At 45.2% G+C, this 15,927-nt stretch overlaps 1 protein-coding gene across 2 annotated transcripts in view; it reads right to left on the reverse strand.

The window, feature by feature from the left end:
* Positions 1 to 15,927, reverse strand: part of LOC117327005 — a 98,566-nt gene that overhangs the window by 52,800 nt on the left and 29,839 nt on the right. For both annotated transcript variants that reach the window (XM_033883815.1, XM_033883814.1), the window contains exon 6: positions 15,508 to 15,858. In XM_033883815.1, coding sequence (XP_033739706.1) covers positions 15,508 to 15,858 — 351 coding nt within the window. The remainder of the gene's footprint in view (positions 1 to 15,507; positions 15,859 to 15,927) is intronic.

Below are 15,927 nucleotides of genomic sequence, written 5' to 3' on the forward strand. Positions count from 1 at the left end.
CCGTAGGTGTGGTGTATAGGGGTGTAGACTGGAGGTGTGGTCTGTGGGGAGTCCTGAGGGCTGTAGGTGTGGTGTATAGGGGTGTAGACTGGAGGTGTGGTCTGTGGGGAGTCCTGACGACCGTAGGTGTGGTGTATAGGGGTGTAGACTGGAGGTGTGGTCTGTGGGGAGTCCTGAGGGCTGTAGGTGTGGTGTATAGAGGTGTAGACTGGAGGTGTGGTCTGTGGGGAGTCCTGAGGGCTGTAGGTGTGGTGTATAGGGTTGTAGACTGGAGGTGTGGTCTGTGGGGAGTCCTAAGGGCTGTAGGTGTGGTGTATAGGTGTGTAGACTGGAGGTGTGGTCTGTGGGGAGTCCTAAGGGCTGTAGGTGTGGTGTGTAGGGGGTAGACTGGAGGTGTGGTCTGTGGGGAGTCCTAAGGGCTGTAGGTGTGGTGTGTAGGGGGTAGACTGGAGGTGTGGTCTGTGGGGAGTCCTGAGGGCTGTAGGTGTGGTGTATAGGTGTGTAGACTGGAGGTGTGGTCTGTGGGGAGTCATGAGGGCTGTAGGTGTGTAGACTGGAGGTGTGGTCTGTGGGGAGTCCTGAGGGCTGTAGGTGTTGTGTATAGGTGTGTAGACTGGAGGTATGGTCTGTGGGGAATCCTGAGGGCTGTAGGTGTTGTGTATAGGTGTGTAGACTGGAGGTATGGTCTGTGGGGAGTCCTGAGGGCTGTAGGTGTGGTGTATAGGTGTGTAGACTCGAGGTGTGTTCTGTGGGGAATCCTGAGGGCTGTAGGTGTGGTGTATAGGGGGTGTAGACTGGAGGTGTGGTCTGTGGGGAGTCCTGAGGGCTGTAGGTGTGGTGTATAGGGATGTAGACTGGAGGTGTGGTCTGTGGGGAGTCCTGAGGGCTGTAGGTGTGGTGTATAGGAGTGTAGACTGGAGGTGTGGTCTGTGGGGAGTCCTGACGACCGTAGGTGTGGTGTATAGGGGTGTAGACTGGAGGTGTGGTCTGTGGGGAGTCCTGAGGGCTGTAGGTGTGGTGTATAGGGGTGTAGACTGGAGGTGTGGTCTGTGGGGAGTCCTGACGACCGTAGGTGTGGTGTATAGGGGTGTAGACTGGAGGTGTGGTCTGTGGGGAGTCCTGAGGGCTGTAGGTGTGGTGTATAGAGGTGTAGACTGGAGGTGTGGTCTGTGGGGAGTCCTGAGGGCTGTAGGTGTGGTGTATAGGGTTGTAGACTGGAGGTGTGGTCTGTGGGGAGTCCTGAGGGCTGTAGGTGTGGTGTATAGGGATGTAGACTGGAGGTGTGGTCTGTGGGGAGTCTTGAGGACTGTAGGCGTGGTGTATAGGGATGTAGACTGGAGGTGTGGTCTGTGGGGAGTCTTGATGGCTGTGGGTGTGGTGTATAGGGGGGGTAGACTTGAGGTGTGGTCTGTGGGGAGTCCTGAGGGCTGTAGGTGTGGTGTATAGGGATGTAGACTGGAGGTGTGGTCTGTGGGGAGTCTTGAGGGCTGTAGGTGTGGTGTATAGGTGTGTAGACTGGAGGTGTGGTCTGTGGGGAGTCCTAAGGGCTGTAGGTGTGGTGTATAGGTGTGTAGACTGGAGGTGTGGTCTGTGGGGAGTCCTAAGGGCTGTAGGTGTGGTGTGTAGGGGGTAGACTGGAGGTGTGGTCTGTGGGGAGTCCTAAGGGCTGTAGGTGTGGTGTGTAGGGGGTAGACTGGAGGTGTGGTCTGTGGGGAGTCCTGAGGGCTGTAGGTGTGGTGTATAGGTGTGTAGACTGGAGGTGTGGTCTGTGGGGAGTCATGAGGGCTGTAGGTGTGTAGACTGGAGGTGTGGTCTGTGGGGAGTCCTGAGGGCTGTAGGTGTTGTGTATAGGTGTGTAGACTGGAGGTATGGTCTGTGGGGAATCCTGAGGGCTGTAGGTGTTGTGTATAGGTGTGTAGACTGGAGGTGTGGTCTGTGGGGAGTCCTGAGGGCTGTAGGTGTGGTGTATAGGGATGTAGACTGGAGGTGTGGTCTGTGGGGAGTCCTGAGGGCTGTAGGTGTGGTGTATAGGAGTGTAGACTGGAGGTGTGGTCTGTGGGGAGTCCTGACGACCGCAGGTGTGGTGTATAGGGGTGTAGACTGGAGGTGTGGTCTGTGGGGAGTCCTGAGGGCTGTAGGTGTGGTGTATAGGGGTGTAGACTGGAGGTGTGGTCTGTGGGGAGTCCTGACGACCGTAGGTGTGGTGTATAGGGGTGTAGACTGGAGGTGTGGTCTGTGGGGAGTCCTGAGGGCTGTAGGTGTGGTGTATAGAGGTGTAGACTGGAGGTGTGGTCTGTGGGGAGTCCTGAGTGCTGTAGGTGTGGTGTATAGGGTTGTAGACTGGAGGTGTGGTCTGTGGGGAGTCCTGAGGGGCTGTAGGTGTGGTGTATAGGGATGTAGACTGGAGGTGTGGTCTGTGGGGAGTCTTGAGGACTGTAGGCGTGGTGTATAGGGATGTAGACTGGAGGTGTGGTTTGTGGGGAGTCTTGATGGCTGTGGGTGTGGTGTATAGGGGGGGGTAGACTTGAGGTGTGGTCTGTGGGGAGTCCTGAGGGCTGTAGGTGTGGTGTATAGGGATGTAGACTGGAGGTGTGGTCTGTGGGGAGTCTTGAGGGCTGTAGGTGTGGTGTATAGGTGTGTAGACTGGAGGTGTGGTGTATAGGGGTGTAGACTGGAGGTATGGTCTGTGGGGAGTCCTGAGGGCTGTAGGTGTGGTGTATAGGGGGTGTAGACTGGAGGTATGGTCTGTGGGGAGTCCTGAGGGCTGTAGGTGTGGTATATAGGGGTGTAGACTGGGGGGGGTTGGTTTTTGGGGGGGGAGTCCTGGGGGGCTTGGTGTGGTGAAAGGGTGAGGGGGTTGGTTTTGGGGTTAGACTGAGGTGTGGTTTGATGGGGTGTGGCGGGGGGTTGGGCTGTAGGTTGGGGTTGGTTGGGTGTATTTTGTTAGGGGGTGTAAGGGAGGTGTTTTCTGGGGGGAGCCAGGGTTGTGGTGTTTGGTATAGGGGGTGGACTGGAGGTTTGGCTGTGAGGATCCTGGGGCTTAGGTTTTGTTAGGGGGGTGTAGACTGGAGGTGTGGTTGTGTGGAGCCCTGGGGGCTGTGGGGGTTTTTATGGTGTTAGACGGGGGTTGTGGTGTAAAGGGGTGTGATGAGGTGGGGGGGTTCTGTGGGACCCTGAGGGCGTAGTGGGTGTATGGGGGTGTGATGGGTTGGTTTTGGGGAGTCCTAGGCTGTGGTGGTTATAGGGTGTAACGGAGGGTGGTCTGTGGGGACCCCGAGGGCTGTAGGTGTGGTTAAAAGGTGTTAGACTGGGGTTTGGTTGGGGGGGATCCTGGGGGCTGTGGTGTGGGGTTTGGGTGTAGACTGGAGGTGTGGTCTGTGGGAGTCCTGGGGGCTGTAGGTGTGTTAAAAGGGTGTGACGGGAGGGGTTGGTCTTGGGATCCTGGGGCTGTAGGTTTGTTTATAGGGTGTAGACGGAGGTGGGTCGTGGGATCCGGGGTAGGGGGGAAAGGGGAGCGGGGTGGGGGGGGAAAGGGCGGGTTTTTGTATAGGTGTGTAGATGGGGGGTTGGGGGGAGTCCTAGGCTGGGTGTGGTTAGGGTTAGACTGGGGTTTGGGTCGGGGGGGGAGTCCTGAGGGCTGTAGGTGTGGTGTATAGGTGTGTAGACTGGAGGTGTGTTCTGTGGGGGAGCCCTGGGGCTGGGGGTTTTGGGGAAGGAAACGGAGGGGGCGGGGGGGGGAGGGGAGGGGGAAGGGGGTGGGGATGGGGGGGTTTGGCCGGGGGGAGCCGGGGGGGGGAAGGGGGGGAGGGTGGGAGGGGAGGGGGGCGGGGGGCCGGCTTAGGGGGGGTTTATAGGTGGTGATGGAGGGGGTCGAAGGGACTGAGGGCTTTATTTGGGTGTAGGGGGGTAACGGGGAGGGGGTGTGGGAGGATCTGGGGTTTTTGTGGGGGTAAGGGAGGTGTGGTCTGGGGGGTTTTTTTTGTGTGGGTGGTGTATAGAGGTTAGATGGGGTTTTGGTTGTGGGGAGGGGTTTAAAAGGTGTGGGGGTATAGGGTTGTGTGGAGGGGGGTGGTTGGGGGGTTGGGGCTGAGGGGGTGAAGGGAGTAGACGGAGGGGGCCGGGGGACGGACGAGCGGGGGAAAGGGGGAGAGGAGGGGGGGGGGGGTCGGGCGGGGGGGGGGGAAGGGGGGGGGGGGGATTTTTTGGGTTTTTTGGGGGGAGGGGGGTTTTTGGGGTGGGGGGGGGGAGGGGGGGTTGGGGGGGTTTTGAGGGGGGGGGGGGTTGGTGTATAGGGGGTGTAGACTGGAGGTATGGTCTGTGGGGAGTCCTGAGGGCTGTAGGTGTGGTATATAGGGGTGTAGACTGGAGGTATGGTCTGTGGGGAGTCCTGAGGGCTGTAGGTGTGGTGTATAGGGATGTAGTGTTGTGTATAGGGGTGTAGACTGGAGGTGTGGTCTGTGGGGAGTCCTGAGGGTTGTAGGTGTTGTGTATAGGGGGTGTAGACTGGAGGTGTGGTGTAGACTGGAGGTGTGGTCTGTGGGGAGTCATGAAGGCTGTAGGTGTGGTGTATAGGGATGTAGTGTTGTGTATAGGGGTGTAGACTGGAGGTGTGGTCTGTGGGGAGTCCTGAGGGTTGTAGGTGTTGTGTATAGGGGGTGTAGACTGGAGGTGTGGTCTGTGAGGAGTCCTGAGGGCTGTAGGTGTTGTGTATAGGGATGTAGACTGGAGGTGTGGTCTGTGGGGAGTCCTGAGGGCTGTAGGTGTTGTGTATAGGTGTGTAGACTGGAGGTGTGGTGTATAGGGGTGTAGACTCGAGGTGTGGTCTGTGGGGAGTCCTGAGGGCTGTATGTGTGGTGTATAGGGATGTAGACTAGAGGTGTGGTCTGTGGGGAGTCCTGAGAGCTGTAGGTGTGGTGTATAGGTGTGTAGACTGGAGGTGTGGTCTGTGGGGAGTCCTGAGGGCTGTAGGTGTGGTGTATAGGTGTGTAGACTGGAGGTGTGGTCTGTGGGGAGTCCTGAGAGCTGTAGGTGTGGTGTATTGGGATGTAGACTGGAGGTGTGGTCTGTAGGGAGTCCTGAGGGCTGTAGGTGTGGTGTATAGGGGTGTAGACTGGAGGTGTGGTCTGTGGGGAGTCCTGAGGGCTGTAGGTGTGGTGTATAGGGGTGTAGACTGGAGGTGTGGTCTGTGGGGAGTCCTAAGGGCTGTAGGTGTTGTGTATAGGGATGTAGACTGGAGGTGTGGTCTGTAGGGAGTCCTGAGGGCTGTAGGTGTGGTGTATAGGGGTGTAGACTGGAGGTGTGGTCTTTGGGGAGTCCTGAGGGCTGTAGGTGTGGTGTATAGGGGTGTAGACTGGAGGTGTGGTCTGTGGGGAGTCCTGAGGGCTGTAGGTGTGGTGTATAGGTGTGTAGACTGGAGGTGTGGTCTGTAGGTAGTCCTGAGGGCTGTAGGTGTGGTGTATAGGGGTGTAGACTGGAGGTGTGGTCTGTGGGGAGTCTTGATGGCTGTGGGTGTGGTGTATAGGGGGGTAGACTGGAGGTGTGGTCTGTGGGGAGTCCTGAGGGCTGTAGGTGTTGTGTATAGGGGGTGTAGACTGGAGTTGTGGTCTGTAGGGAGTCCTGAGGGCTGTAGGTGTGGTGTATAGGGGTGTAGTGTTGTGTAGACTCGAGGTATGGTGTGTGGGAAGTCCTGAGGGCTGTAGATGTTGAGCAGTATCTGAGTTCTGCGAGCTAAAGGTGTTGTGTATATGTGAGTCCTGTGAGCTATAAGTGTTGTGTATATGTGAGTCCTGTGAGCTATAGGTGTTGTATATATGTGAGTCTGCCAGTCCTGTGAGCTATAGGTGTTGTGTATATGTGAGTCTGCGAGTCCTGTGAGCTATAGGTGTTGTGTATATGTGAGTCTGCCAGTCCTGTGAGCTATAGGTGTTGTGTATATGTGAGTCCTGTGAGCTATAGGTGTTATGTATACGAGTCCTGTGAGCTATAGGTGTTGTGTATATGTGAGTCTGCCAGTCCTGTTGTGTATATGTGAGTCCTGTGAGCTATAGGTGTTGTGTATATGTGAGTCTACCAGTCCTGTGAGCTATAGGTGTTATGTATATGTGAGTCTGCCAGTCCTGTGAGCTATAGGTATTGTGTATATGTGAGTCCTGTGAGCTATAGGTGTTGTGTATATGTGAGTCTGCCAGTCCTGTGAGCTATAGGTGTTATGTATATGTCAGTCTGCCAGTCCTGTGAGCTATAGGTGTTATGTATATGTCAGTCTGCGAGTCCTGTGAGCTATAGGTGTTATGTATATGTCCGTCTGCGAGTCCTGTGAGCTATAGGTGTTGTGTATATGTGAGTCCTGTGAGCTATAGGTGTATATGTGAGTCCTGTGAGCTATATGTCAGTCTGCCAGTCCTGTGAGCTATAGGTGTTGTGTATATGTCAGTCTGCCAGTCCTGTGAGCTATATGTCAGTCTGCCAGTCCTGTGAGCTATAGGTGTTATGTATATGTCAGTCTGCGAGTCCTGTGAGCTATAGGTGTTATGTATATGTCAGTCTGCGAGTCCTGTGAGCTATAGGTGTTGTGTATATGTGAGTCCTGTGAGCTATAGGTGTATATGTGAGTCCTGTGAGCTATATGTCAGTCTGCCAGTCCTGTGAGCTAGAGGTGTTGTGTATATGTCAGTCTGCCAGTCCTGTGAGCTATAGGTGTTGTGTATATGTGAGTCTGCCAGTCCTGTGAGCTATAGGTGTTGTATATAGGGGTGTAGATTGGAGGCTGTAATACACTCTGTGTAAATAATACTATTGTAAAGTTATCAATGAATATTAAATGATCCTTGAATAAAGGACCATGAAGTTCATAAATACACTGCTGGCATGTAATCACTGATTCTCAACAGCCAATAAGTCTATGTGAATGAAGAAATGATTGAAATGTGCAACTCTATTCATTCATCACTTAATATAAAATCTGTACCCCTCCCAACCTACCAAGTGCCCTCTCCCCAGCCTATCCTCTGTACCCCTCCCAACCTACCCCCTGTACCCCCTCCCAGCCTATCCTCTGTACCCCTCCCAACCTACCCCCTGTACCCCCTCCCATCCTATCCTCTGTACCCCTCCCAACCTACCAAGTGCCCTCTCCCCAGCCTATCCTCTGTACCCCTCACAACCTACCCCCTGTACCCCCTCCCATCCTATCCTCTGTACCCCTCCCAACCTACCAAGTGCCCTCTCCCCAGCCTATCCTCTGTACCCCTCCCAACCTAGCCCCTGTACCCCATCCCATCCTATCCTCTGTACCCCTCCCAACCTACCCCCTGTACCCCCTCCCCAGCCTATCCTCTGTACCCCTCCCAACCTACCCCCTGTACCCCCTCCCATCCTATCCTCTGTACCCCTCCCAACCTACCCCCTGTACCCCCTCCCCAGCCTATCCTCTGTACCCCTCCCAACCTACCAAGTGCCCTCTCCCCAGCCTATCCTCTGTACCCCTCCCAACCTACCCCCTGTACCCCCTCCCCAGCCTATCCTCTGTACCCCTCCCAACCTACCCCCTGTACCCCCACCCAGCCTATCCTCTGTACCCCTCCCAACCTACCAAGTGCCCTCTCCCCAGCCTATCCTCTGTACCCCTCCCAACCTACCCCCTGTACCCCCTCCCAGCCTATCCTCTGTACCCCTCCTAACCTACCAAGTGCCCTCTCCCCAACCTACCCCCTGTACTCTCTCCCCAACTTACCCATTGTAAAGCATTATTTTTGCATTTGTTATTCCATTTTTATTTTACAAATCAAGCAATAAAATCTACATATAATAATAAACTAGATGTTTAAACCAGTATAAAATTGCATTTTTCCACATAAACATAGAAACTCCCAGGAGAAATCTATTTTCAGACTTATGTAATTTGATTACAAACCAACTAGCTATGAAACAATTTCCTATATATTAACAAAGTCCAACAGGAACCTTTAAACTACTAGGAACAGCTAAAATTACAGGTACTTATCGGCTGGTAAACAATTAAAACAAAAACTACCTTAGAAGCTAAGGTCAAAGCAATCTAATTTTGTTCCATGCAAACAAACACCTGTGACCAAATTCAAAGCATTTTAAATCAACCTACCACTAACGATGTCTTACCTGGTGAGGGGATGTAGAAGATCACATAGCTTCTTAGCCTTGTATTTAAGTCCATACAAATCAATATATTACATGAACAGGGATACATTGGAAGGGTCTCCACCTTAAGTCTGTGACCTCTGTGATGAAAGGTCGTTAAAAGGGAAAACTAGACACTTCTACCTGGCCTGTAGCTGGGACAATACAATTGTAATGCCATTTACACACTGGATATAAATAACAATAGACAATTGGCCAATGGACAGACAAATACACAACTGGTCAACCTTTGAAAGTCACCGGACACCACAGTGGCTTCAGAGTAAATATCAGGGCGGAAAACATTGAGCCGTTGCCAGGAAGGTATGACATGTTGGGCAGACTGACAGGTACAGGTAGTCTACAGGGAAACGACAGAAACTTCTCCAACAAATCTTCTTAATCCTGTAATTAATCAAACACAAAGAGATTACAACATCTCACCCAACGCTGTTCAACCTTCGCAAGGGATCTCTGTTTTGAAGAATCAATGACCTTTTTACTCTTCTGACAGCAAGTTCACATTAGGTCATAATAAATGATACTTTATTCTCACATCATAATCATGAACATCTCACATAATCACCAACATCACATCATAACCATCAACATCCCACCTCATAACCATCATATCTTACATGATAACCATCAACATGTCGCATCATAAACATCAATACCCTCATCATAAGCATCAATACCCACATCATAAACATCAATACCCACATCATAAACATCAATACCCTCATCATAAACATCAATACCCACATCATAAACATCAATACCCACATCATAAACATCAATACCCACATCATAAACATCAATACCCACATCATAAACATCAATACCCATCAAAAAATAAACCCCACAGAAACATAAATACCCCACATAAACAACAATAACCCACATCATAAACATACAAAACCACAAAATCAATACCCATAAACATCAAACACATCATAACTCATACCAATAAACATCAATACCCACACATAAACACAATACCATCAAACAGAAACAAGCCACATAACACACACAACCCATCATAAACATCAATACCCCATCATAAACATCAATAACCCACATCATAAACATCAATACCCCATCATAAACATCAAACCCACACATAAACAATACAATAACACCCATCATAAACATCAATACCCCATCATAAACATGCAAATACCCCATCATAAACATCAATACCCCTACATCATAAACATCAATACCCGCATCATAAACATCAAATACCCACATCAAAAAGCAATACCCACATCATAAACATCAATACCCTCATCATAAACATCAATACCCTCATCATAAACATCAATACCCACATCATAAACATCAATACCCTCATCATAAACATCAATACCCTCATCATAAACATCAATACCCTCATCATAAACATCAATACCCTCATCATAAACATCAATACCCACATCATAAACATCAATACCCTCATCATAAACATCAATACCCTCATCATAAACATCAATACCCACATCATAAACATCAATACCCACATCATAAACATCAATACCAACATCATAAACATCAATACCAACATCATAAACATCAATACCCTCATCATAAACATCAATACCCACATCATGACCATCATGTTTGTTTATCCTCTTACTGATTACATGTTCTGAAATTAATTCTGCTCTTTGGAAATTATCATTTTAAAGTGAGTATGGTAATTTGCTACTGATTTTCACAATAGAATGCAACTGGGTTTGGCTGGAATACAAACATACTGTAAACGAGACTCTTTTCTTGGGGGTTTATTTCGAGATTTCAATTTCAAAAGGACTCTGCGTAGTTAGCGTAAATTTCCCCCTCATGTAAATTTCCACGTTTACAGTTGACAGACTCTACCAGAGTTAACTGATAACTATAATCATCAGTATAGGCCCAAAACATCTTGGAAGGACAGTTCGTAGACATTCAAATCTGGAGAGGTACCATAGACAGCGCTTTCAAAGATAAATATGATTTCAGTAATCAATCATTGACAAAGAAATTTTCAAAATTGTTGTGGACAGTATCAGATCATTGGAAAATTATCTTCAGTGATGAGACAAAGATAGAGGTTGGAAAAATAAGAAAATCGATGAGTGGTGTAAAATGGATGAATGATTACCGTAGGGATAAGGACAAACTACAAAGATAAGTTTGCTGTCATGTTCTGGACTGTATTTCACATTATGGAGTAGGTACACTTGTTTCAGTGAATGGAAAAGCATATTGATATTTTAGATAAGAATTTATGACCTGTAGTAGCACAGCATTTTCTCACAAGACCCTATATCTTCCAAGAAGGCAATACCCTATATCATGTCTCTGCATGGGCAGTCGAATAAGTGTAAAACAAAACATGACATCCAAATTTAACCACAGCCTCCCCAAAGCCCTGATATTACGTAATATCATTGGAAATGTTTGGCAAGTATTAACATTTTAGGGTGTAGAGACAAATAATGACATTCAGAATGCAAATGGCTCGAAAACACTGATTTCTGAAATCAGGGCCTCTTTATAATTCCAGCTTCATTACAGTAGAGCTATTTTAAGAGCCAAAGACAACATGACAACGTTTTGATCATTTTCAGGTACGTTTCTTGCGTATTACAATTAACAAATAATTTAATTTCCTCACACGCAAAGCAAAAGTAAAGTAAAAACGATGAAAGCCACTTTGGGAACTTAGTTTTGTCACATGACTGTACTTGTCAGTATAGACATCAAAAAGCTTTTAAAACCACATTTGAGCTAATTTCCCCTTTTGGGGCCCCCTCCCCTCTCTCACAAGAGGTTGAACCAGTCTCATCAATGTATCTCATAGATCATAATTACCATTCCCCAATGATGTTCCAAGGCCAAATTTGGTTAAAATCAGCTTTGGTATTAAGGAAGAGTAGTGTTTTGAAAGTTTATGTGGACTGCAGCTGGTGCAAAGTGCATGTCAGCGGACGAAACATAATGGTGATAGGTCCCGATTCTTTGGGTCAGATGATCTAACAATACACCAAAAATGAAAATTCATATGATGTATGGGGCATGTTGATATGTCCATACTAAAATGCAACTTTAGGTTTGAAGTTGATACTTTTGGATGTTTGGCAGCTGAAACTCTAAAGTTTGATAACTCTTTAATCCAGATTCCCAGTACGCCTAAGTTCAAGCCACTGGATCATGAATTTGGGATGACATTTTGTAAATGAGGGATGTGTGTTGAAATGTCCACTTTGTGATATAACTATATACCAAGTTTGGTTAAAAAAAAATTTCACAATTTAAGATTGCCTGATGTTTGTGAAATCATTCTTAACCATAGGACACAAATACAAAAATTGTTAGAAGCAAGAAATTACAAAAACTAAACACATTCATAATCAATTTAGATACGCATATATTAGGTAAATCTTGGCGAATTTATTCCCTACATGTGATTTCCTGGTGTGAAACCTATGGAGGCAGAGGTACAATCATATCCAATATCAAGTTCACACCCAACCAAACTTATCAGTTAATTTCACGCTAACTAAAGAATTTAGCATACACATTTTTGATACACTCTAAACATATTCATAAATTCATGACTGAATCAGGAATCAATTATGTTTCTCAGTATGAAAGAACATTATCATTGTTCCTTATTGAAAATTTGTGCCCAAGATTTGAAATGTGTTGCATAAATAGGGAATTTACTTGGCCACTCCTGTGCATTACAAGAAGGAAGAAGGAACATTGCATATCAAATTTTCCTTAAAAAAAGTTGTTGTTATTTCAATTTCCTTTGTTCCTCATTTACATTATTGCATGTATCAGGCCAAACAAATTTAACCCATGTGACCTAAACTTGAATATGAGTTGAGGTCATTTTTGCAAACTGTTTAACTTCATCCCAGGAAGATAGTAGCCTATAGCTAGCTAATCTGTGATGGCTCTAAGCTTATATGGCATTTCGGTTATTGAGAAAAAGTCATTTAAAAGGAAAAAAGTTGAAGCAGGAGTGACATCAGCCCTTCAGGCCAGGTGAGCAAATCAAAGGTGCCTTTCAGTATACAAATTGCTACCTAAAATGGGATAAAAATTTTCGATAAAATAATGTTGGTGAAGTCAGTTGAGTCACTAAAGTCAAAGGGGAATAACTCCAGCAGTACAGACTGGTGTAGCTTAGACAGCGAGCCAAGAATTCTTTAACCCCCTTCCTCCCCTACAATAAAATTTTTTTATCAAGTTCCATATGTGTGCATTAAATCCTGATAATATCACTGGTCAACAATCTGCCACTCCACATAAAAGTTCTCTGACAGATGTCCCTTATTATGACAGACTACCAAGGAAGCTTTTGACATTGACCTCAATTAAGCTTATATTTTATGGCCTGCTCTGAATGCCTGGACCATATCATAGGTGTGTTATAGGATCATAACGCTGTTTTTGTTACTGGCACAAAATGTTACTATTCAGGACCAGAAAACATATCATGCTAAAAGTCATACAATCTATGATACTCACATAAAAAATATAAGCTGAGTTCTAATCACTCTCAAGATAAATAAACGAAAAAAAACAAAAACAAATTTGCATTGTTTTGTTTTCACCATCATAATCAAGGATCTAGATAGTGACGATTCTTTTCTGCCAACTCATTATCATCGAACTGATGACAACTACCTATCAATTTTCAACATACAGAAATCACATTTCTTGCAAAATATTCAAGGTAAAAGAAAGTTTCATAAGTTTTTTTCAAATTACTCATTATATGGTAAAATGGGCGATTTGATGAAATACTACAGGTACTGTGCCTTTATTGGAATTACATATTCTCCCTGGCATTTGATTATCAATTTTTACTGATACCAACTGTTTATTTAGCAGTAGTTAACAGAAGAAAATATCCAAAGCAGCCTATCTGTGAACTGACCTCATTTTAAAGTTTACTCAAAAGTACATAGCTTACAGTTTCTTGTAATGATAATAAGTTAACTCGTTCATATGATATATTCCACGGGACCAGAGGAAAGAGTCTGTTATATAATTATAAAATTTGTTACAGAAAATTAAAAGGTTGACCAAATTACTGGATTTTACTCTACTTTGTAATGAATATGAAATTTATATCAAGCCTGTTTGTCTAAAGAAAATGTCAATGTAAATTTCGTAGGATTTTGACACACTGATAGAATGTGACTTCTAAGGTAGCTAGTCTTCAGTACAGAGAATAACATGATAAATTAGCACTTCAGTGTTGCTAAGATTCCTTGTCTGAGAGTGGGTGTAGAATGAGATTTGACACCTGACGGTGTTGATTTTTACTTCATGGACACAAATTTATTATTTAGTTTTTTATGGGTCTTTTGCACCTTCACATCCAGATTTTTTTTTTTTTTTCTTGATTTGAAAAGAAATGGTTTTGAACCGCCTCCTATCATCAGCACTTTAGGCCCGTAGCATCACTGACAAATTCTAGAAGGATGAAACAGCTGTAAGGTGCAGTATGGTTAAATATGATTCTACTGTACTCAACTCTCAAAAAATGCCTAATATCCTGTGTGTCTTTTGTACAAGCCTTTAATGATTTCAATTATCAATGATATTCCGATTCGTGTTTATATACAGTGTTAACTATTAACTACCAGGGAACAGACATATATTAATTAAAGGGAGCACTTCAATGTTAGAAAAGTCCTAGCTAATCTGTGGCCTGTGTGTTGGAATGTACTGCAACACAACATTTTGAAATCATGTATTGTCAGTTTTTTCTCTAGTTTTCCATTGTTGTCAGTTTAAAGAGAGGTGGTACTGTAACACAGTGCTACAAGCATTGTCAGTTTACAATAGTTTCTAGTAAGTTTGTAATATCACAGTGCTACAAACATTGTCAGTTTAACACATTTCTAGTAAGTTTGTAATATCACAGTTCTACAAGCATTGTCAGTTTACCACAGTTTCTAGTTAGTTTGTAATATCACAGTGCTACAAAGCATTGTCAGTTTACAACAGTTTCTAGTAAGTTTGTAATATCACAGTTCTACAAGCATTGTCAGTTTACCACAGTTTCTAGTTAGTTTGTAATATCACAGTGCTACAAACATTGTCAGTTTAACACATTTCTAGTAAGTTTGTAATAGCACAGTGCTACCAGCATTGTCAGTTTAACACATTTCTAGTTAGTTTGTAATATCAGTGCTGCAAACATTGTCAGTTTTCCACATTTCTTTCATGCCTTTCAACATATGTCTTCAGTCAAAACCATTTAATGGCAAGAGGCCCAATGGGCGTGTACTGTTCACCTGGCAGTAATCAGAGAAGTGGGTGCCTAGCATGCTACTGGTTAAATATCATTACCCTTGGTCTCTTGGTTATCCATCAGAGTTTATTAAAACTTTTGATATATTTCACCCCAGTGCCCTCATCCCAGTATATGTGGATGCATGCAACAATCTTGGTATCTTGTAAAATATTCAGACAAGGTTCAGAGACAAAGATATTTTACCCCTGTGACCTTGAATAAAACTTAAGGTCATTCAATTTGACAAACTTGGTAGCCTTTCAAGGCAGCACTGTGCCTTAGCTCGTAGCCTTTTGGGTTTGTAGTTGTTTAAAGGATTTAAACATATTTGACCCCTGTGACCTTCAATATAGGTCAAAGAAAGTCATTTGAACAAATGCATTGACCCTTCATCCCAGCATGTTAATGGCCCAATATATTGTCACTGGCCCTTTTGGTTATTGAGAAGAAGTCGTTTAAAGATTTCAACATATTTGACCCCTTTGACCTTGAAAATGGTTGAAGGTCATTCATTTGAACACACTTGGTAGCCCTTTATCACAGCATAAGACAGGCCAAATATCATCATCCTAGACCAAATTGATTACTAAGAAGATTATCTAAAGTGAAAAGTTAGCACCAGACGGATGCCAGGCGCCCCACCATGTTGCCTTTTAACTTTAAGAAATAATGTAAACAAAGCATTACAGATCAAAGTATATAAAGTGTAAACTATAAACAGTTCCGATCATTGAATTAACAGTGGTATTGAGGCTATTCTCTAAAACGGTCCGAGCAATTCATTGACAATGGGTGAATCCAGATATTGATTTGAACTGACCAAGTAGCTGGCTTACCTTTGTGCACAATGCTTTTCCAAGTTTTGTCTTGAGGAAAACAAATCACAATCCCATACAGAGTTTGATGAAAACTGAAGCTGAGATATAACCACTGAAATGCTTTGCAATGAGGACACTTTGAAAGAGAAGTCATTTTTAATTTTGCTGTTCAATCAAACAGAATGGCTGATTTTTCTCCAGTCACGATCTCAAATATTATGTTCTTACCTGTCGTATCTTTGCTAGCTTGCAGCTCTTCGCAAGAGTTTCGGAGTCTGAAGAATTTTGGTCCTTCATCGTTTGTTCCGTGTTGTTCTGCACGACACCTGGGATTGCTTTGGTCATTGAAGGACTGAGATCTGTTTTGGCATGACCGACAGCTTTCTTGCCATCAGGTTTATCCTGGGTATGGTTAGCAGAAATTCCAGTCATGGTTACTTGATGATCGACTAAACCATCTTTTACGGTTGAGTCATTGGCTTTGACAGACTGGCTCGGGAATATCCTACCTGACAAAGGTGTCTTTGGAGAACGGTTTGGTTTTGTCAATTCTTTGGAGCTCATGTTGTCTGGTAATGACTGTAAAACAAACAGAAGTCATAGAATCGTAATCATTTAACTGTTTTAAAATGATTAGGTGTTGGTTTT

The sequence above is a fragment of the Pecten maximus genome, chromosome 5, assembly GCF_902652985.1.
Source record: "Pecten maximus chromosome 5, xPecMax1.1, whole genome shotgun sequence".
Taxonomy (NCBI): domain Eukaryota; kingdom Metazoa; phylum Mollusca; class Bivalvia; order Pectinida; family Pectinidae; genus Pecten; species Pecten maximus.